The sequence below is a fragment of the Diaphorina citri genome, unplaced genomic scaffold (genome assembly GCF_000475195.1).
Source record: "Diaphorina citri unplaced genomic scaffold, Diaci psyllid genome assembly version 1.1 scaffold1063, whole genome shotgun sequence".
NCBI classification, from domain to species: domain Eukaryota; kingdom Metazoa; phylum Arthropoda; class Insecta; order Hemiptera; family Psyllidae; genus Diaphorina; species Diaphorina citri.
This window is the reverse complement of record NW_007378492.1, coordinates 18,801-40,140: the sequence shown is the minus strand read 5'-3', so window position 1 is coordinate 40,140 and position 21,340 is coordinate 18,801. Positions and strand designations below refer to the sequence as shown.

The 21,340-nt window shown below is 39.5% G+C and overlaps 2 protein-coding genes across 2 annotated transcripts in view; both read left to right on the top strand.

Annotated features, from left to right (window-relative positions):
- Positions 1-8,387, top strand: part of LOC103513996 (probable methyltransferase TARBP1) — a 25,217-nt gene extending 16,830 nt beyond the window's left edge. The window contains exons 3-9 of the mRNA XM_008478859.3: positions 2,637-3,651; positions 3,753-4,044; positions 4,622-4,808; positions 5,624-5,848; positions 6,525-6,844; positions 7,197-7,336; positions 7,817-8,387. Coding sequence (XP_008477081.2) covers positions 2,637-3,651; positions 3,753-4,044; positions 4,622-4,808; positions 5,624-5,848; positions 6,525-6,844; positions 7,197-7,336; positions 7,817-7,979 — 2,342 coding nt within the window. The 3' untranslated portion in view covers positions 7,980-8,387. The remainder of the gene's footprint in view (positions 1-2,636; positions 3,652-3,752; positions 4,045-4,621; positions 4,809-5,623; positions 5,849-6,524; positions 6,845-7,196; positions 7,337-7,816) is intronic.
- Positions 8,388-13,415: 5,028 nt separating this feature from the next.
- On the top strand, positions 13,416-20,866 carry LOC103513998 (the record flags this gene model as incomplete). Its single annotated transcript, XM_008478864.2, has 6 exons — positions 13,416-14,051; positions 14,642-14,866; positions 15,847-16,047; positions 16,160-16,360; positions 18,616-18,668; positions 20,675-20,866. Coding segments are annotated over exons 1-6 (1,482 nt in total), but the record flags the coding sequence as incomplete, so codon positions are not given.
- Between the last annotated feature and the right edge of the window lie 474 nt (positions 20,867-21,340).

The window sequence follows — 21,340 nt, the reverse complement described above, 5'->3', positions numbered from 1 at the left end:
GTGACTATTTTTTTTTTTTTTTTTTTTTGGTCTGTCAAAAATATATAGGTAGATTGAAAAAAGAAAAAAAAAAAATAATGTTCTAATGATCTTGCTATTGGTTCTATTTTCAGACAGTATTGCAATAATTGATTTAACAATGAGTGAGTCTACAGAAGAAAGTGATCCTAAGAATCATGATGAGATGGATGGAGCTATCTCTGAACAAGTTAAAAGGAATGAAAGATTTATCCAAGAGTTGAAAGCCAATCAAGTAAACAAAGAAACCATACACACATTTTCTGTACTCTTCTCCAAAAGTAATGTTTGGAATAATGGCAGTATTCATGATACTATTCAACAAATACAGTTAGAAAATATTCTTCTAGCAATATTCAACTATTGTCAAAACTCACATGATTCAGAATTGATTGACGAACTACTTGGATGTTATTCTGTTGTTCTAAATACTTTGTTTGAAGTAAGCTTAAAGAGGAATACAGAACTGAAAGATTGCATGACCAAAGTATTTCAAAGAGTTGTTAGTGAAATATTTCACAACAATGTGCATTTCAAAATAACTGCTGAAGAGGGAGATCTAAACATCTTTGAACTTTGTCAAATCAAAATGAATGATGACATTAAAATTCTTCTGGCAAAATTACTGAACATTTTGCTGAGTATGATAAATAAAATGTCAGTAAAACTGCCCAGTGACTTCAGTGTGATATTTGTGTTCATGTTGCATAAAATGAATGAGCTCCTATTGCAAGAACAAAATAAAATCCTGAGCATTACACTCTACATGAATGTTATAGAATATTTTCATGAAACTTTGCAAGATAAAGTTGTTGTGGACTATTTGAATGGAATTTTGTTCCAAGATAAGCAGCTGGATTTAGAAATCAAGTTTTCTATCATTATATTTCTGTTTGATCAGATTGCATCCTACTATTTGATTAACACAACAAGTGCAAATGATGGAAATATAAACCAAAGTGACCATAGCTTGGAGCTGGAATGTTTCTACAAACACTTGAAGGAATTTTCTCCGGAACAACTTCCTAATATAAATCCGTCCATCCGAAAGTCAGCTCTCTACATTATAAAACGAATGTACAGCATGGAATATGATGGTCAATATATTAGACACCCTAGTCAACTATAAAATAAGGTAAGCCATTAAAAAAATAGCTTTTACCATGGGAAAAGACAACTGCACCTAATATTAGACACCCTAGTCAACTATAAAATAAGGTAAGCCATTAAAAAAATAGCTTTTACCATGGGAAAAGACAACTGCACCTAAAATAAATAGGAAAAGAAAACCGCACCTAAACCTAAATTAAATAAAATGCATGAAAAAATTTCCAAGTTCCTACCTACCTACAATAGGGATAGTTATCAAGTAGAACAAGATGAAAAAAGAAAAAAAAATCAATCTTAAACGTCTACATTTCATTCCCACCCTTGGAGAAATTCCCTTTTCCCAGTCTCATCTTTCCCATTTCTGTCTCGTCCTTGATATTCGAAACCTAAATTAAATAAAATGCATGAAAAAATTTCCAAGTTCCTACCTACCTACAATAGGGATAGTTATCAAGTAGAACAAGATGAAAGAAGAAAAAAATCAATCTTAAACGTCTACATTTCATTCCCACCCTTGGAGGAATTCCCTTTTTCCAGTCTCATCTTTCCCATTTCTGTCTCGTCCTTGATATTCACTCCCTCCCATTTTTCATCCCTCATCGACTTTCCTTCATCTCGCCTTCGCATTTCTTCTTTCGGGAAGATTCCTTTTTTCCCCTCCCTCCCAACACCCTTTCTCCCTAGAACAGTTCACCTTAGTATTTCTTCTCTCCGGAAAGATTCTGCTTTCCCTCCCTCCCTGTTTGAACATTTCGATCGAACACGGGAAAAAAGTAGGACACAGTAAAAGCTGTCAGACTCCTAAAAAAATCATGGCTTCATAACTCCTAAAAAAAAGTCATGGCTTAACTCCTAAAGGCATTCGTAACAGATACAGAAAGGTATTTAAAAAATCGTCTGAAAATAAATTATCCATAAAATAAATCTACATTCGACAAAATGAGTTTATATTCAAAGCCAATAAAAAATAACTACCAAAATCAAATACAGGTAAAATCCATCCGAAACGCCGCTGGATACTGAAGGAATTTGACCGAGAGAGAAAAATTCTCTCGACCCATCTCCATCAGCAGAGCAGATCAATACTATCTCCCTTGCAGACATAACACACCCATTTTTCAGCTTCATGAGAAGAGAATGCTGAAGAGTTAACTTTTCGAAAAACGAAAGCCGAAAATATGCGAGCAATAAAATAATTTTCTAGAAAATCATTTTTTTAAAACCCAAAGAAAAAAAATCTGTTCTTGCATAAAATAATGAATTTACAGAAAGCAGAAAGTAATTTTTTGGGAGTAACCCAAAATTTCCCGTTGAAATCATACATCATAACATCGAGGATTCAGGAGAAAAAATTCGAGAAAAATAAATGTCAGATTCTACATCTCTAAAATAGAAAGTAAAAATGCCAAAAAAATCTACGGATAAGAATAGAAAAAAAATCCAAATTCAGTCTTTCGTGAAAACTCAACTTTTAAATAGTACTGTGGATATTTCTAAACAAGAGTTTGGTGTTTTCAATAACGAGTACAATTATTTGTTCATTTTGAATTTGTATTTAGAGAAGAGAGGACGTGATTGTCATGAGCATTTTATGCAAAACGAACAACAATTAAACGGTCTATTCAATGCAAACAATTTCTTTAACTGTAAAGACAGAAAGTCAGTCGAGTTGAAACTGAAATTGTTCAAGCGAATTTGTCAGAATATAATCGTAAATGGTGAGAATCAAACAATACTGCTCGAGCTTTTCATCTTCAATGAGTTGTGCATTGAATGTTTGTCCAATACAAGTCGAGATTGTCTCCTAGTGATCCTGGACATTATGAAGCTGTTGATCCCTTATAGTTTGATTGAAGAAGATAAACATGGTCGTGGTACAGTCAGGGATATCATTATCAAGTTTATTGGAGCTAGTTACAAAGAAGTTCAAAGTTTGAAGAAAACTACCTTGTTCACATCAAACATGAAGGCTTGGATCAACACAACATTCCAGCATCCACTTGTCGACATTCTTGATACTGTAGAGTACCATACTATCATCATGCAATGTATAGTTGAGATATTGGAACATGAGGAATCAAGTAGCTATTTGTTCGAGCGACTTGCAATATTGATTGACCGCGAGACAGGTCATTGTAAAATTTGTGCGAGTTTTCTTCAAACCCTGTTTGCCAAAGGGTTGCTCTATGGAGATATACTGAAGAAAGACATCCTGACAGAGCGGGCTGTATGTGAATATATTCGACAGAATACAATCGGGTACGATACATCCCCTAGGTTTCATTATAGTGGTTACATACGTTACTTAAGTACAGCATCCTTGCCCTCTCATAATAATATTGATAATCCCATCACTAGTGCTAAAAACTCACAACTGGACATTGTTGCCTTTATGGATGATCTGAAGGAAGCGTTCGATTCGAAACAGACAAGTGTCCAATACTTCCACAACTCACAGACACACAAGATCAAACTGAGAGCCATTCAGAATATTCTCCTACTGGACGATGCTGCTGATAAAATCTTGCTCGGACTCAAAGCGCTTTCGGTGAAACAGAATCTGTTTGTGTGGGGACTGGAGAATGTGTTGAAATACAATCATCAACCGAGTGTTCGTATAAAATCTTGCTCGAACTCAAAGCGCTTTCGGTGAAACAGAATCTGTTTGTGTGGGGACTGGAGAATGTGTTGAAGTACAATCATCAGCCGAGTGTGCGCTACTACTTGGAATGGTTGATTATAAGGAATCTACTACCAATGAAGCATTTCAGGAAGGATATATTCTGGACGTTCTTTGCCCAGGCGTATGATGAGCGGCCTGGGAGTATTGTGTCGTTCCTGAGTATCATCTACCATGTCTCTCGCAAGATTATAACTCTGAGATCAACAGAAGATCACACAGAGAAGCAGCTGAAGTTGTGTCGTTCCTGAGTATCATCTACCATGTCTCTCGCAGGATTATAACTCTGAGATCAACAGAAGATCACACAGAGAAGCAGCTGAAACATACCTACGTACATATATTATTGTCAACAGAAACAGATGTAGGGTACATAGACATTTCAATAGGATGAACCAAACAGAACAATAGTACCTAAGTACCTACTACTGGATATATTATGTACCTATTTTTTTTACCTTATTTAATACTTATAGTAGGTACTGTACGATTTTGTGATTTATTGTTATATTATTATGTAATTACAAATTCATTTACTGTTTTCTCAGTATTTTTTTTTACCTTGGTAGCCTATTTATTTTCTCTAACGAAATATTCTAGGAGGAGTTCTCCTAGTATTAAAAGGTCGTCTTAGATTCGGACCCAGTTTGATTGGCCACATCCGGCCTTTGCATCGCAGTTTGTTCTGATTAGTTGAAGAGAAAACATCGCCATGACGAAGTATCACCGAACTGTGTGTCTGCTGTCGATAGCTGTGGCTATTCTGACTCTGGAAATCAAGGTAATGCTGAAATATGAGTACTGCAGCTGAAGTTTATAGATGAAGCAATGGAGCAGCTCATCTCCTGTTCTATGTCACAACTGTTCAACTTGCGTCTGTACGCGAACGTTGTGTTCCTCAAACTGTATGATAATCTGACGGGCGAGTCTTGGTCTGAGCTGAGGAAGAAATACGAAATGGTGTTCAAAGCTATGATGAAAACCAAAACAAGCGCTAAAGGTGAGTATAACGTGAGGTTGAGTTGATTGTGAGTTCTTTGAGATTAGAATGTGTCCCATTTCCATTTTATATTGAGGGCTAGTTGGGAGTATTTCTCTCGTGTCAAAAAAAAAAAAAAACTTTGCCTTATGCCTATCACGACACGTTCTTATGCCTATCACGACACGTTAATAACTTTCTCAATAGCAGGACTATTGATTCCCACAGATAGGTACCGCTAATCATAATCAATATACATTCTAACAACATCCATCTCTATCCCGAACCGAAAAGTTTGGTCAGAAAATTTTCGCCCCGGCCGGGAGTCAAACCCAGCGTCTCCGGGTTGAGAGTCAATGTTCTTTTTTTTACTAATGATTAATGGTAACTAACTTTCCTTGCTAAAGAAATCACAAAGGTTGAGTGCGAAGGTCCACTCGTAAAATTTGTAGCCAAAACCAAATGCCAGCCCAAAGCAATCACCCTAGTTAGGGCTGATTGAGAGGCTGACGAAAAACGCCGACCCCGTCTGAACACGGGAAAAGGCGAGTAAGAAGAAGAGGTTCATGGTAATTAACTGAAAAATGCCCCATTTTTTAATGGTTAATGGTAACTAACTTTCCTTGCTAAAGAAATCGCAAAGGTTGAGTGCGAAGGTCCACTCGTAAAATCTGTAGCCAAAACTAAATGTCAGCCCAAAGCAATCACCCTAGGTAGGGCTGATTGAGAGGCTGACGACAAACGCCGATCCCGTCTGAACACGGGAAAAAGCGAGTAAGAAGAAGAGGTCAATGGTTTATAACTGAAAAATGCCCCATTTCCTCTGTTCTTCACAGGCAATGCTATTCTAAACGCCGATAAGCTGAGTACAGACTTCTATTTCACTGAGTTTGACCCGTTTACCCAGTTCAATCCAGAGACCATCTTCCATGATCTACCTCGCCTTCTGGACGTGGCTTGTGATGAGTGGATATACTGGGATGCCATTAATAGGAGGGGCACCCTGTATAAGGCGAAAACACCCGAATGGATTGTGACGAGTAATAGTAGACAGTGTACAGGTAAAAATCCCACCATCGAAAAAAAAACACTTTTTTTAAGAGGTTTGATCGAGGGAACTGTAAATGCCAAGGTCTTATCGCCTCGAAAGCGAAGAGATTAGGAAGACAGGATAGAAGAAAGCCAGCCGTTCCAAGAATGACCCAAGAATTGAACCCGCAACCTAGCGCTTACAAGGCAGACGCGCTACTCTTCAAGCTAACTAGGCTGGCGATAAGAAAAAAGCTCTCGTTTTCTGATTACAAATATTTCAACGGGTTACTTTCTGGTACTCTCGTGTTGACCTAGCACCTAAATGGGAAGTATTGATTCGCCCATCTGATGAGAGGCAGCATACCACGAGATGGACATGCTACGTTACAGATCAGGAGATTCTAATGAAGCAGTTGTTTCATTGCTACGCATTAAAAACGGCTATGAAACTCTCTTCTTCTTTTACTTCGCCATTTCCGGTGCTCAGCCCAAACTTTCATCTTGCTTTTATACTTTACTTAACCTGTAGGAAGGAAAGTATTAAAAAAAGTTTAAATAACTTATAACAATTCAACAGTGCAATAGTCCTAAATTAAAATGGACGCGGCACACAAGGGATCAGGAAGAGACCGCCTTAACATAATAATAATAATAATAATATAACAATTCAAATTCCACGTTCTTTCTGGTCCTCTTTACTTACAGATGATCTCAACGGCTCTACGCCAGTCCACACCCCAGACAGCGCCTCCTACACACGATGCTCCGTGTCGCAGAAGAAGTTCATCCCGTGGAAATGCCCCATGGCCTTGTCCACACCCGACACAGACTCCCTCCCCCCCGCTCCCCTCTCCCAACTCATCATTGTGACGTCACTGATCGACAAAATCCCGAACATTGGCGGACTCAGCCGATCGTGTGAGGTGTTCGGGGCGAGCCTCGTGGTGGACTCGTTGGACATTACGAACAGTGCCGAATTCAAAGCCCTCAGTATGACGTCAGAAAAACACATCAACATTATAGAGGTATGAACTTTCCCAAGTCAACCTTGAAAATTAACTTTCTTTTGTACTTTTGTAATGTAATATACTAATATGTATGTAATAATATATCTTTTGTAATAATATCCTTCTTAGAAGCATTGTTGGCTTAGGAAGGATCCTCCTGTATTTGTATTACTTGATATTATTAAATAAAGAAAATAAAACATTAAACTAACCCCATACCCGGTGAATTAATCATGGGCATGATGCATCCTAGGAATGTATCACACATAGCTGACTCAAACACAGTGTGTGGACAAATGAAACTGTCAGAAGACATGAAATTGTGTTCGAAACCCGCTCGACCCTGTTCCATGTTCCACTTAAATTCCAGGTCAAGAAACATAATCTGAAGGAATATCTGAAACAAATGCGAACAGAGCACGGATATCAAATCATTGGAGCTGAACAAACCAATAACAGTGTAAAACTACAAGACTTCAAGTATCCGAAGAAATCCATACTGGTGTTAGGGTAAGACACTCTTGACGTTCGCGCGCCTCTCGGCACAACAAGCGGTCGCGGGTTCGATTCCCGCCCGGGGCGAACTTTATCCTAAACAGGTAAGGTTTGTTCCCGGAACGGCTGGCTCTCTCCTATCCGGCTCTTATCTCCTCGATTTCGGGACGACAAGACCTTCGTTTCTTAGAAGGCGTCCAAAACGGAGCCCTGACCCCCGACCCGAGAGGAAATAAACCATGCTATTTTTTTTCTGCGAGGGTCGATGGTTTCAATAACATTCTAACCTGAAAATTTTCATAAGCAGAAGGTTCCAGGCTTCATTATGGACATCCTGGTGTGAAGGTCGCTGATCTCGGCGGGGGTCGATGGTCTATGGTTCTCGTTCTGAACGCTCAGTTAAAGCTAGTTCTCTCTATCAAACAAACCTCTTTTTTTAAATCTAGGTAAGGAATTCGAAATATAACTGTTCTATTGTTCTGGTTTCCGTTCCAGGAACGAGAAGGAAGGCATAGTGAGTGACATCCTGGTACTACTGGATACCTATGTGGAAATACCTCAGCTAGGCGTTCTTAGATCACTCAACGTTCACGTTACTGGAGCCCTGTTTATATGGGAGTACGTTAAACAGCACTGTCTGACGACGAGTACTTCGTAACAGGTTGCTTGGAATGCAGAAGGTGCCGGGTTTGATTCCCAGTAGGCGTCCACAACGGAGTCCTGACCCTCGACCGTAGCCTAGCACCGATCCATAAGAAAACAAACAAACCATGCTAATGAATAGGAGCGGCATCAACGGAGCCTAGACCATAGTTCTGACTCTCACAGAAAATGAAGAAATTGATTTTTTTTTTCTTCTTTCTTTACGAGGGTCGATGGTTTTGTCGTACCTATACATTTTTGATAACATTCTAACCTCAAAATTTTCAAGCGTATCTAAATAAGCAGGAGGTTCCAGGCCTCGTTATGGACACTCTGGTGCGAGGGTCAGTTATCTCGGCGGGGTCGATGGTCCAAGACTTCGAAACTCTCAATTATATGGTCCGCGGCAGAATTTGAGTATGCCTGATCTAGAACCTAAATCTACTTATTGTATATGTTTTAAGAGGTCTAGCAGTTCTAATACTCGAGGACACATGTCACCATAGCAAAATATCAATCATCTCAGGAGGTTCCAGGCCTCGTTATGGACACTCTGGTGCGAGGGTCAGTTATCTCGGCGGGGTCGATGGTCCAAGACTTCGAAACTCTCAATGGAGGAGTTGCAATTGGGAAAATATTATTAATAAAAGGTCGATTCCTACGTAAAAAGTTGTGAAAAATACTATGCGTTTATGAAACTTTAGGATTGGTAAGTATTCCCTCTCACCCCTATACCTACTGTGATTTAAATCCGAAATAGGACCTTACCAAACCTTTTACCGCTAGGATAGGAGTGGTAGGACATTTTTCGATTTTCGATTGCATTGCGATTGCGATTTTCGATTGCGATTTCGATTGCAAATTAGGTACTTCTTTAGGACTCTCAGGAGTTTCCCAACCTGGATACGCAAATACTAATAGGTAACTCACGGAGGTCTTATATTGTTCCGAAATCAGAGAGAAGGAAGACAGGATAAAGTTCGCCCCGGTCGAGAATAGAACCCGCGACCTGTCTGAGAAATATCCAGTTTATTGAACTGTTAGTAACCTAGTCTATCCGGAGACATGGCAAAATGAAAATATAGTAACAAAACAATATTGTAAGCTGCCATAAATCTATCGAACGAAGCAAGTAGTTAATGAAAAACAAGGAGGAGGAGGAGGAGAAGAAGAAAAAGAAGGAGGAGGAGGAGGAGGAAGAAGAAGAAAAGGAGGAGAAGGAGGAAGAAGAAGGAGGGGGGAAGAGTTAAGAAATTAAAAATGAAGAATGTGACTGGGAGAGAAAGGAAGGGGGAGGAAGAGGAAGAAGAAAATAAGTAGAACGAAAGAGAGAGAGAGAGAGAGAGAGAGATAAGGAAAGTGAGGGAGAGAGTTGGGCGAAGGAACGCGAAAGAGAGAGAGAGAGGGGGGAAGGAAAGTGAGATAGAGGGGAAGGAAAGAGAAAGAGAGAGGGAGAGAACGCGAAAGAGTGAGAGAGAGAGGGAACGCGAAAGGCAGAGAGAGAGAGAGGGGCAACCGTTATGAAATGACCTGGTTGTGAAAAAGAAGACAGAAAAGGAGGGGAGGGACGGAGAGAGAGGTTGAGTATGCCTGATCTAGAACCTAAATCTACTTATTGTATATGTTTTAAGAGGTCTAGCAGTTCTAATACTCGAGGACACATGTCACAATAGCAAAATATCATTCATCTCGGAATCAGACTGATATAAGCCCTTTCGGTCGTTTGGTTATGCTCAGTTCATATTTTTCGCACCTTTATTAAAATTATTAAAAAGAAGAGACTATTTCATGGTCTCTTCTTTTTAATAATCTTTACATGCTATTATTTAACTTTTGTCTGTTTGTAACTTTGAATCCATGAGTTAAATTTTTTAACTTTTGAGCCACTTCAACTAGGCCCATGGACTTGAATTTTGGTACACTCGAATTTTTGTATTTTGGATTATAACTTATAAGATATACTCAATATACCTATACCTACTTTTTTTAATGTAGGAATTAAAAAAGGGGGAAATCACATACCTATTGTTAATAAATGTATAGGTGTTTCAAACGGATGAACCAATCAGAATAATGTAACAGGTCCAAGTACTAGATAGATACCTAATCTTACTTTTTTTACCTTACTTATAGTACTGTACTATTTTGTGAATTATTGTTATATTATTATGTAATTATAATTTGTTTACTGTTTTCTCAATATTTTTTTACCATGGTAGCTTTTATTTATTTTCTCCTCAATAACGAATTATTCTGGGAGTAATTCTCCTAGTATTAAAACCAAATCAAATTAAATCTCAAATTCTTTGTGGTAAAGCAGGGCTTTTTCACAACTTTTGTGGATAACACAACATTACTAAGTGCCTCCTTTGTAATCAATTTCCAGATTTCAATAATATTTTTACACTGGTAATGTCGCCACTGGTCACTACTCGATTAAAGTAGCTACTCAATTGTCCTCACGAGGCTGAGTGCATCCCGAACTCCAAGCACAGAGCCGAAAAAAAACCTCGGCCCCGCCGGGAATCGAACTCGGGCCTCCTACGTGCAAGCCTAGTGTGATACCCACTCGGCAGGAATTCTCCTAGTATTAAAAGGTCGTCTCAGATTCGGACCGAGTTTGATTGGCCACATCCGGCCTTTAACTGCCCTCGCGTCAAATGACAAAATCACCTACTAAGTATATATTATGTGAGAACTTTGAACCACATCTTTCTGGCTCCCCATGAGCTCATGTGACTCGAGAAAAGTGTGTTTCCAGGTTTCTATCTTTGGATTTTCGATGGAGCGGGTTCTATCTTTAGAGTTCGACATATTCTCACGCCATTACCTCGCTGTTTTGCAATTTCACAGGGTCAAACCACGATTGCCCCTCAGAAACCCACTACCCCTAAATTATCCGTTGCTCAAAATCTGAACAAAGCTGCTATGGAATGCCAGTCTAGACTCGGAGTTAATCAAGGTAAGATTAAAATGCCTCGGTGGTATAGTGGTCAAGATGCTCGCCTGGTAATAAGGAGGGCGTGGGTTCAATCCGATAGTCTGGCCTGTCTGGCTGGGGGACTTTAAATACAGGGAGGATATCAGCCTGAATTTTCCCTTGCTAAAGAAATAGCAAAGGTTGAGTGCGAAGAGCATCCACTCTTGAATTTTTTGTAGCTAAAACCAAATTTCAGCCCCAAGCAATCGCCTTAGCTTTTCCGGTCTAAATACGGGAAAAGGCGAGGAAGAAGAAGAAGAGTATATGATAAAAGTACCTACCTACTTACCTAAACTATTTATTTACCTCTATAATATACTTAGGTACTATAATGAAAATACCTATTATTCCTAAATGAGTGCTTGTCTATTGCTCTCTATGTATTTAGAACAGGGGTTTCCAACTTCCATGTGTATGCGGGCCACATGCTACGTTGGGAAGTACTTCGCGGGCCACATAAATGTACGTAGGGGAACATTGTAGGACCCCGAGAGAGAGGGAGAGAAGGCGAAAGAATGAGAGAGAAAGGGGGGCAACCGTTATGAAATGACCTGGTTGTGAAAAAGAAGACAGAAAAGGAGGGGAGGGACGGAGGGGAGGGACGGAGAGAGAGGGGAAAAGATTAATAGTGTCTGAGTTCATGTTATAGCTATAAGGTTATATCTAGGTACAAAGCAGGTAGGTACTTACTTACCTATAAAGTACGTATACCTGGTACTTACTTTACAGTGCCGTATCCGAAAGAAGACAAAACTTTGTAGGTGATTACAAAAATAAAAATAAAAAATAAGACCAAAAAAAAAAACCTGTAGTACGTACGTACGTAACGTACAGACCATGGGCTAAATATCACTTTTTTGACATCAGGGGATCCCAAAACGGATATTTCCAACCATTTCCCGATTTTTGCAATACTTTCATTACTAGTATAGCTCCGCTATACTGTAGTAATAGAAAGTAATAAAAAATTACCTAGGTATAGATAGGGTAAGGAAAGTAAAAAGCCGGCGGTGACAGCACGTTGAATGAAGCAATTTCCCATAGATCACTGAAGTTAAGCAAGGGTGCGCGTGGTTAGTATCCGGATGGGTGACCAACTGGCAAATCATGTGCTGATGGCTTTTCCCAGCTTCACTCAACCTATTAGGTATACTTTCCTCATAAACTTATTAGGTACTTTCCTCATGAACTTATTAGGTACTTTCCTCATGAACTTATTAGGTACTTTCCTCATGAACTTATTAGGGACTTTCCTCATGAACTTATTAGGTACTTTCCTCATGAACTTATTAGGCACTTTCCTCATGAACTTATTAGGTACTTTCCTCGTGAACTTATTAGGTACTTTCCTCATGAACTTATTAGGCACTTTCCTCATGAACTTATTAGGCACTTTCCTCATGAACTTATTAGGTACTTTCCTCATGAACTTATTAGGGACTTTCCTCATGAACTTATTAGGCACTTTCCTCAGAACATAATCGCGAAATCCGCGAACATAATCGCGAAATCCGCGAACAAAATCGCGAAATCCGCGAACATAATCGCGAACCCGGCCTTTACATCGCAGTTTGTTCTGATTAGTTGAAGAGAAAACATCGCCATGACGAAATATCACCAAACTGTTTGTCTGCTGTCGATAGCTGTGGCTATTCTGACCCTGGAAATCAAGGTAATCCTGAAATATGAGCACATGTCGGTCGGTAATATTTTTTGGTTGTATAATTTTAGTGGTAATTATTTGCTGCTTTTTACTAATGGGGGTTTTACTCCCTATTTGGCGACAAGCTACACGCCTCTACTCATATTAATTTATTTATTTTAACACATAATCGCCAAATCCGCGAACATAATCGCCAAATCCGCGAACAAAATCGCGAAATCCGCGACTTAATTTATTTATTTTAACAAATAAATATTCTTTCTTGTCAAAGTGTACCTTGCCGTTGGGATCAATTTAATATGAAGAAATCATTTATTTACTGATGAAATGTGTAATGAAACAAAAAAGGTAGAAACACACTGCCTTCACGTCACAACGAGAAGGAAGGCATAGTGAGTGACATCCTGGTACTACTGGATACCTATGTGGAAATACCTCAGCTAGGCGTTCTTAGATCACTCAATGTTCACGTTACTGGAGCCCTGTTTATATGGGAGTACGTTAAACAGCATTGTCTGACGACGAGTACTTCGTAAGAGCTTGCTTGGAATGCAGAAGGTGCCGGGTTTGATTCCCAGTAGGCGTCCACAACGGAGTACTGACCCTCGACCATAGCCTAGTACCGATCCAAGAGAAAACAAACAAACTGTGCTAATGAATAGAAGCGGCATCAACGGAGCCTTGACCATAGCTCTGACCCTTGCAGAAAATGAAGAAATCAAGCTTAACCCGCGGCCCAGCGCTTACAAGGCAGACGTACTACCAATCAAGCTAACTAGGCTGGCAAAACTATTTTTTGAATGCTAAAAACTCACAACTGGACATTGTTGCCTTTATGGATGATCTGAAGGAAGCGTTCGATTCGAAACAGACAAGTGTCCAATACTTCCACAACTCACAGACACACAAGATCAAACTGAGAGCCATTCAGAATATTCTCCTACTGGACGATGCTGCTGATAAAATCTTGCTCGGACTCAAAGCGCTTTCGGTGAAACAGAATCTGTTTGTGTGGGGACTGGAGAATGTGTTGAAATACAATCATCAACCGAGTGTTCGTTACTACTTGGAATGGTTGATTATAAGGAATCTACTACCAATGAAGCATTTCAGGAAGGATATATTCTGGACGTTCTTTGCCCAGGCGTATGATGAGCGGCCTGGGAGTATTGTGTCGTTCCTGAGTATCATCTACCATGTCTCTCGCAAGATTATAACTCTGAGATCAACAGAAGATCACACAGAGAAGCAGCTGAAGTTTATAGATGAAGCAATGGAGCAGCTCATCTCCTGTTCTATGTCACAACTGTTCAACTTGCGTCTGTACGCGAACGTTGTGTTCCTCAAACTGTATGATAATCTGACGGGCGAGTCTTGGTCTGAGCTGAGGAAGAAATACGAAATGGTGTTCAAAGCTATGATGAAAACCAAAACAAGCGCTAAAGGTGAGTATAACGTGAGGTTGAGTTGATTGTGAGTTCTTTGAGATTAGAATGTGTCCCATTTCCATTTTATATTGAGGGCTAGTTGGGAGTATTTCTCTCGTGTCAAAAAAAAAAAAAAACTTTGCCTTATGCCTATCACGACACGTTCTTATGCCTATCACGACACGTTAATAACTTTCTCAATAGCAGGACTATTGATTCCCACAGATAGGTACCGCTAATCATAATCAATATACATTCTAACAACATCCATCTCTATCCCGAACCGAAAAGTTTGGTCAGAAAATTTTCGCCCCGGCCGGGAGTCAAACCCAGCGTCTCCGGGTTGAGAGTCAATGTTCTTTTTTTTACTAATGATTAATGGTAACTAACTTTCCTTGCTAAAGAAATCACAAAGGTTGAGTGCGAAGGTCCACTCGTAAAATCTGTAGCCAAAACCAAATGTCAGCCCAAAGCAATCACCCTAGTTAGGGCTGATTGAGAGGCTGACGAAAAACGCCGACCCCGTCTGAACACGGGAAAAGGCGAGTAAGAAGAAGAGGTTCATGGTAATTAACTGAAAAATGCCCCATTTTCTCTGTTCTTCACAGGCAATGCTATTCTAAACGCCGATAAGCTGAGTACAGACTTCTATTTCACTGAGTTTGACCCGTTTACCCAGTTCAATCCAGAGACCATCTTCCATGATCTACCTCGCCTTCTGGACGTGGCTTGTGATGAGTGGATATACTGGGATGCAATCAATAGGAGGGGCACCCTGTATAAGGCGAAAACACCCGAATGGATTGTGACCAATAATAGTAGACAGTGTACAGGTAAAAATCCCACCATCGAAAAAAAAAAATACTTTTTTTTAAGAGGTTTGATAGAGGGAACGGTAAATGCCAAGGTCTTATCGCCTCGAAAGCGAAGAGATTAGGAAGACAGGATAGAAGAAAGCCAGTCGTTCCAAGAACTAACCTTATCTCTTGGGTATAAAATCTACCCCGGGCGGGAATTAAACTTAGCAAACGCGCTACACTCCAAGCTAACTAGGCTGGCAAGAAGAAAAAAGCTCTCGTATTCTGATTACAAATATTTCAACGGGTTACTTTCTGGTGCTCTCGTGTTGACCCAGCACCTACATAAATGGGAAGTATTGTGTCTCTTCTCGCCCTTCTGATGAGAGGGATACTACGGGATGGGCATGCTACGACACAGACCACATGAGTCAAATGTAGCAGTTGTTTCATTGCTACGAAATAAATGAAACTCTCATTTTTCTTTTTTTACTTTCCTTATTGTATAGGAATAGGAAGGAAAGTAATTTTTCCCCCTCGTTTTACATTTTTTATTTAAACAACTAATACCAAATGTAATTTTCACGTTCTTTTTCCCCTATTATTTAAAACTAATAAGAATGCATTTTTTCACGTTCTTTCTGGTCCTCCTTAATTTATTTATTTTAACAAATAAATATTCTTTCTTGTCAAAGTGTACCTTGCCGTTGGGATCAATTTAATATGAAGAAATCATTTACTGATGAAATGTGTAATGAAACAAAGGTAGAAACACACTGCCTTCACGTCACGTGAGCTCATGGGGAGCCAAAACGATGTGGTTCAAAGTTCTCCTATAATATGTGTAGTAGCGTGATTTCGTCCAAGATATATCTACACTGCCCTCGCGTCAAATGACAAAATCACCTACTAAGTAAAAATCACCTACCTACTATATTTATATTATGTGAGAACTTTGAATCACATCTTTCTGGCTCCCCATGAGCTCATGTGACTCGAGAAAAGTGTGTTTCCAGGTTTCTATCTTTGGATTTTCGATAGAGCGGGGTCTATCTTTAGAGTTCGACATATTCTCACGCCATTACCTCGCTGTTTTGCAATTTCACAGGGTCAAACCACGATTGCCCCTCAGAAACCCACTACCCCTAAATTATCCGTTGCTCAAAACCTGAACAAAGCTGCTATGGAATGCCAGTCTAGACTTGGAGTTAATCAAGGTAAGATTAAAATGTCTCGGTGGCCTACTAAGTATATATTATGTGAGAACTTTGAACCACATCTTTCTGGCTCCCCATGAGCTCATGTGACTCGAGAAAAGTGTGTTTCCAGGTTTCTATCTTTGGATTTTCGATGGAGCGGGTTCTATCTTTAGAGTTCGACATATTCTCACGCCATTACCTCGCTGTATTGCAATTTCACAGGGTCAAACTACTATTGCCCCTCAGAAACCCACTACCCCTAAATTATCCGTTGCTCAAAATCTGAACAAAGCTGCTATGGAATGCCAGTCTAGACTCGGAGTTAATCAAGGTAAGATTAAAATGCCTCGGTGGTATAGTGGTCAAGATGCTCGCCTGGTAATAAGGAGGGCGTGGGTTCAATCCGATAGTCTGGCCTGTCTGGCTGGGGGACTTTAAATACAGGGAGGATATCAGCCTGAATTTTCCCTTGCTAAAGAAATAGCAAAGGTTGAGTGCGAAGAGCATCCACTCTTGAATTTTTTGTAGCCAAAACCAAATTTCAGCCCAAAGCGATCACCCTAGGCTAGGGCTGATTGAGAGGCTGACGAAAAACGCCGACCCCGTCTAAATACGGGAAAAGGCGAGGAAGAAGAAGCGTAAGTATATGATAATAAAAGTACCTACCTACTTACCTAAACTATCTAATTACCTCTATTATCTACTTCTATAATGAAAATACCTATTATTCCTGAATGAGTGCTTGTCTATTGCTCTCTATGTATTTAGATCATCTTTCTTCTCTCTTCGATTTCGGGGCGATAAGACCATAGCAGTTACAGTTCCCTCTGTCATAAAAAAAAAAAAAAAAAAAAAAAAAAATCAATCATGAATCTTTGTGTTAAAGCAGAGGGAGCTTTCTCACAACTTTGTGGGTATCACAGTAGTAGAGGTTTGATTTTCATTTACTCAATCATCATATTTATTATCGCTCGTCTCTTCGACTTGTAGTGCCGCCACTGGTTAAAGTAAGCAGGTAGGTACTTACTTACCTATAAAGTACGTATACCTGGTACTTACTTTACAGTGCCGTATCCGAAAGAAGACAAAACTTTGTAGATGATTACAAAAATAAAAAATAAGACCAAAAATAAAATATTACCTAGGTATAGATAGGGTAAGGAAAGTAAAAAGCCGGCGGTGACAGCACGTTGAATGCAGCAATTTCCCATAGATCACTGAAGTTAAGCAAGGTTGCGCGTGGTTAAAATCCGGATGGGTGACCAACTGGCAAATCATGTGCTGATGGCTTTTCCCAGCTTCACTCAACCTATTAGGTACTTTCCTCATGAACTTATTAGGTACTTTCCTCATGAACTAATTAGGTGCTTTCCTCATGAACTTATTAGGTAGGCACTTTCCTCATGAACTTATTAGGGACTTTCCTCATGAACTTATTAGGTACTTTCCTCATGAACTTATTAGGGACTTTCCTAGGATTTAATCTCTTTCTTTTTATCATTGTCTAAGATTCTCTGTACTAAATGTATATATTTTGCCAATAAAGAAATTACAATTACAATTTCTATACTTCACCTCGAAATTGGTCTAAGGTTAGAAATAGAAATACCTAACCTACTTTCCAGTGGCTTTCTGGATTTATTATTACTTCTAGATTCGTGGTTCGTCTGGTTTATGTGTGGTGCCAGCCAGTTACGATCAGACTGTCTGACTGACCAGCGTCCGTCAGCGCAAGTGGCTGGGTTATGACCAAGGCAAGGTTCAGACCACGTCAGACTCGTGGGTAGAGTTGACAAAGGGATACACCGAAAACTCGAAAACATTCACTTGAAAAACCAAGGGCCTTTCCATGGTCCCAATAGTTAGAATTTATCATAAGAGGTCACGGTTACTAAAGGAGCAGGGATATGGTCATTATAGAGTCCAGCATGTTACCATCAGTACCTAGCTATAAGAGCCCAGATTTTGCTAATGTATCTACGTAGATAAACTTAATGTCCTATAATATATATAGGTACATATACTTAATGTACCTACATAGGTACAACTACTTTATAATGGCCAAATCCGGCAAATGCTAGGGTACCTGACGGTAGAGGGTAGGTATAGATATGCTCTATACCAGGGGTTTCCAACTAGCGGCCCCCGGGCCACATGTGGCCCGCCAGACCATTTTTGTGGCCCGCGAAGCTTTTTGGGATTTCCACAAACTTACCTGGAAACTGACCCCCTTTAGTGTTCAACTACAATTAGGAGAATACTTTTTTTGAAAAATTTCGCCTGCGGCGCTCAAAATTCGAACGGACAGCATTTCTGAAAAGTTGAGGGGTTCCTACAATGCTCTCCTATGTACATATGTGGCCCGCGAAGTACTTCCCAATGTAGCATGTGGCCCGCATACACATGGAAGTTGGAAACCCCTGACATAGATTCACCTCGTCGATCGACGGTGTTTACTATGTGTGTGGACACAGCTTAACTGATGATAAGGTCTTATCGTCCGAAACCGAACAGAGAATCAAGAGAGAGGATGGAAAAACCTGTTTGTACCTACTTCTTCATAATTGTTATCTGTTTGATTTTCAGCATTTATGAGTCTTCTCAGTACGAAGAACATCCCTACCAACGAAAAAATGAGGGTAAGTCACCCAAGGGGCCTTTTTTCAACGAAATAACATAACTTCGGAGCGGTGTGTCGGTCTGTCCGATTTTGGCAAAAAGGGTTCAACATCTAAAGGACAGTCGCTCGGATCTACGGGGCCCTCGTAGGGGCCGCTTATCTGAGTATGTTTTACAGGTGATTGAGCTACTATTTTTCTCTCATACATTGGCGTAGCGTCCATGTAGGGCGTGTATGGCGGCCATACCCTCAAAATTTACTCAAATACCCTTGTGAGGGATATCATCTTTCCATTCTCCTCAGAGAGAGAGAGAGGGAAGGGGGGGGGGAAAGGGATGAAGTGGAAAGAAAAGTAGCTAAAGAAAGTGGATTTATTAAATACAGGTAAAGAAGAAAAAAAAATGTACCTAATAGGTACCTATAAGACTAGAGAATAATGTACCATAAATAAAATAATAAATAGGTACTTCACTGACATAAGCTAGCTTATAAGGTAGCGCGTCTGCTTTGCAAGCGCTAGGTCACGGGTTCGATTCCCGCCCGGGCCGGATTTTATCCTGAACGGATAAGGGTCGGTCTCGGAACGGGTGGCTTTCTCCTATCCTGTCTTTTTTCTTTCTTCGCTTCCAGGACTTCGAATTAGCGAGAGAGAAAAAATGAAAACTTCGAATTATCAAGAGATTTGAAAAGAATGAAAAGTGTTCATAATATGAACTTGTATGTTCATAATATGAACTTGTATTTACTTATGTATGTTAAATTATTGAACATAATAATTATTGTTATTATGTATAAGCATATCTACCTGTTTATTTATTTATTTTTTATTATTATTATTTATTATTTTTTTTTTTTAAGAAATCTGTTATATTTGGTTTGCTTTGTAGCAATAACTTGGACCATAGGCCACAATAATTGTGGCCTGTGGTTTTGAAAAAAATATGAAAAGATTTCTATAATGTATCAAGAGAAAAACATAAGAGGAGGGAGACAAGTTTAAACTGGAAATTTCGAATTATCGAGTGTTTTTGGCAGACAAACTTCGAATTATAGAGTGTTTTTTTCTTGGTCCACTTCTTTTCACTTCGATTTATCGAGCGTACCAAAATGCATTGATTTTTTTCGAAATATCGAGAGTTTTTCAAGGGACTAGACAGTTGCTTCGATTTATCGAGAGTTTCGAATTATCGAAGGTTTGAATTACCGAGAGTCGACTGTATTGACTTTAAATATTTATGAAGAAGCATGTGCATGACTTATGTAGTAATGTGCATGGTGATGGAAATTAGTGCCCTACACTTGACTTTAGACCACGCTACGCCACTGGAGAGTTTTTCAAGGGACTAGACAGTTGCTTCGATTTATCGAGAGTTTCGAATTATCGAAGGTTTGAATTACCGAGAGTCGACTGTATATATATATATATTAGATGAGATAAGACGTTATAGCGTTTCTAAGTGGTAAAGTAGTTCAAGAATTCGATTCTAAGAAAGAAAAACGTAAGAAGAGGAGAAAGAAGAAGAGGAAAATAGTTTCAGTCACTTTTGGATCAAGCTATCCTCCTATTTCGTTCTAATTTTAGTTGTCCTTTCAAAGTTGATTGTTGTCCTTTTGAAACCCCTCCATTATCTTTTTGAAGTTCACGTTCTAAGAATGATTTCTATTCTATGACTTTCACATTTAGTCAGGTACCTATCATGTAAAAGCTATTACTTGCCTACTAGGTATCAGTTACTGAATACTGAAGGCAGGTAAGTAAAAGGAGAGGAAGGATAAGAAAAAAAAAATAAAAAAAAAAAAAAAAAAAAAAAAAAAAACTGTGAGCGCTTGCAAGGCAGGTGCGCCACCTCCTAAGCTGAATGAGCTGGTTTATTGTAGACGGCTGAGTTTTGACTAACCTCAGTGGTTAGAGCGGTGGACTTCAGATCTGAATGTTAGTGGTTCGAGTCTAAGTCAAGTCATAAAATTTAGCCTAGTTAAGCGAGGAACGATATGTTAAAAGTTCTGTTTGCTTTTCTGTGCCAGGTCAAAGACAATAAGTTCATCGGATCTAACGCCCGACTAATGGCGGCCCGAAGGTTCTCAGAACCCGAACTGAGCAAGGCTAACCAGCTGATTGATGTGTGTGAGAAGTCGATAGAAGTGCCGTCTAATTCGACCGAATTTTGCGCCCTCGGTCGCTTGGTTCGAAAGTGCTTCAAGGAGGAAGGAGAAAAGGTAAGATTCTTTGTTGTTGTTGTTTTTTTTTTTTTTAAATAAGTTTGACAGTAGGAACTGGTAACTGCTAAGGTCTTATAGTCCCGAAATCGAAGAGAGAAGGACGACAGGATAGGGGAAAGCCAGCCGTTCCGGGAACGAATATTATCCCTTCGGGATAAAATCCGCCCCGAGCGCGAATCGAACCCGAGGTCTAGCGCTTACAAGGCAGACGCGCTGCCAATTAAGCTAACAAGGCTGGCGTTGTTTTTTTTTTTTTACAGAAGGAAAAAGAGAAATAGTTAATAGAAATGACAAAATAAGTTAGTAGGTAATGTTGTGACATCCACAAAAAATCTGACAAGGCTAAATGACAGAATAAGTTAAGGAGGCCCTTAGAAATGTTGTGACATACAAAATTTGGTGAAGAAGCTTTCAGCTTCACCACAAATGGGTACGTAATTCTTTCACCACAAATAATTCATGATTTAGATT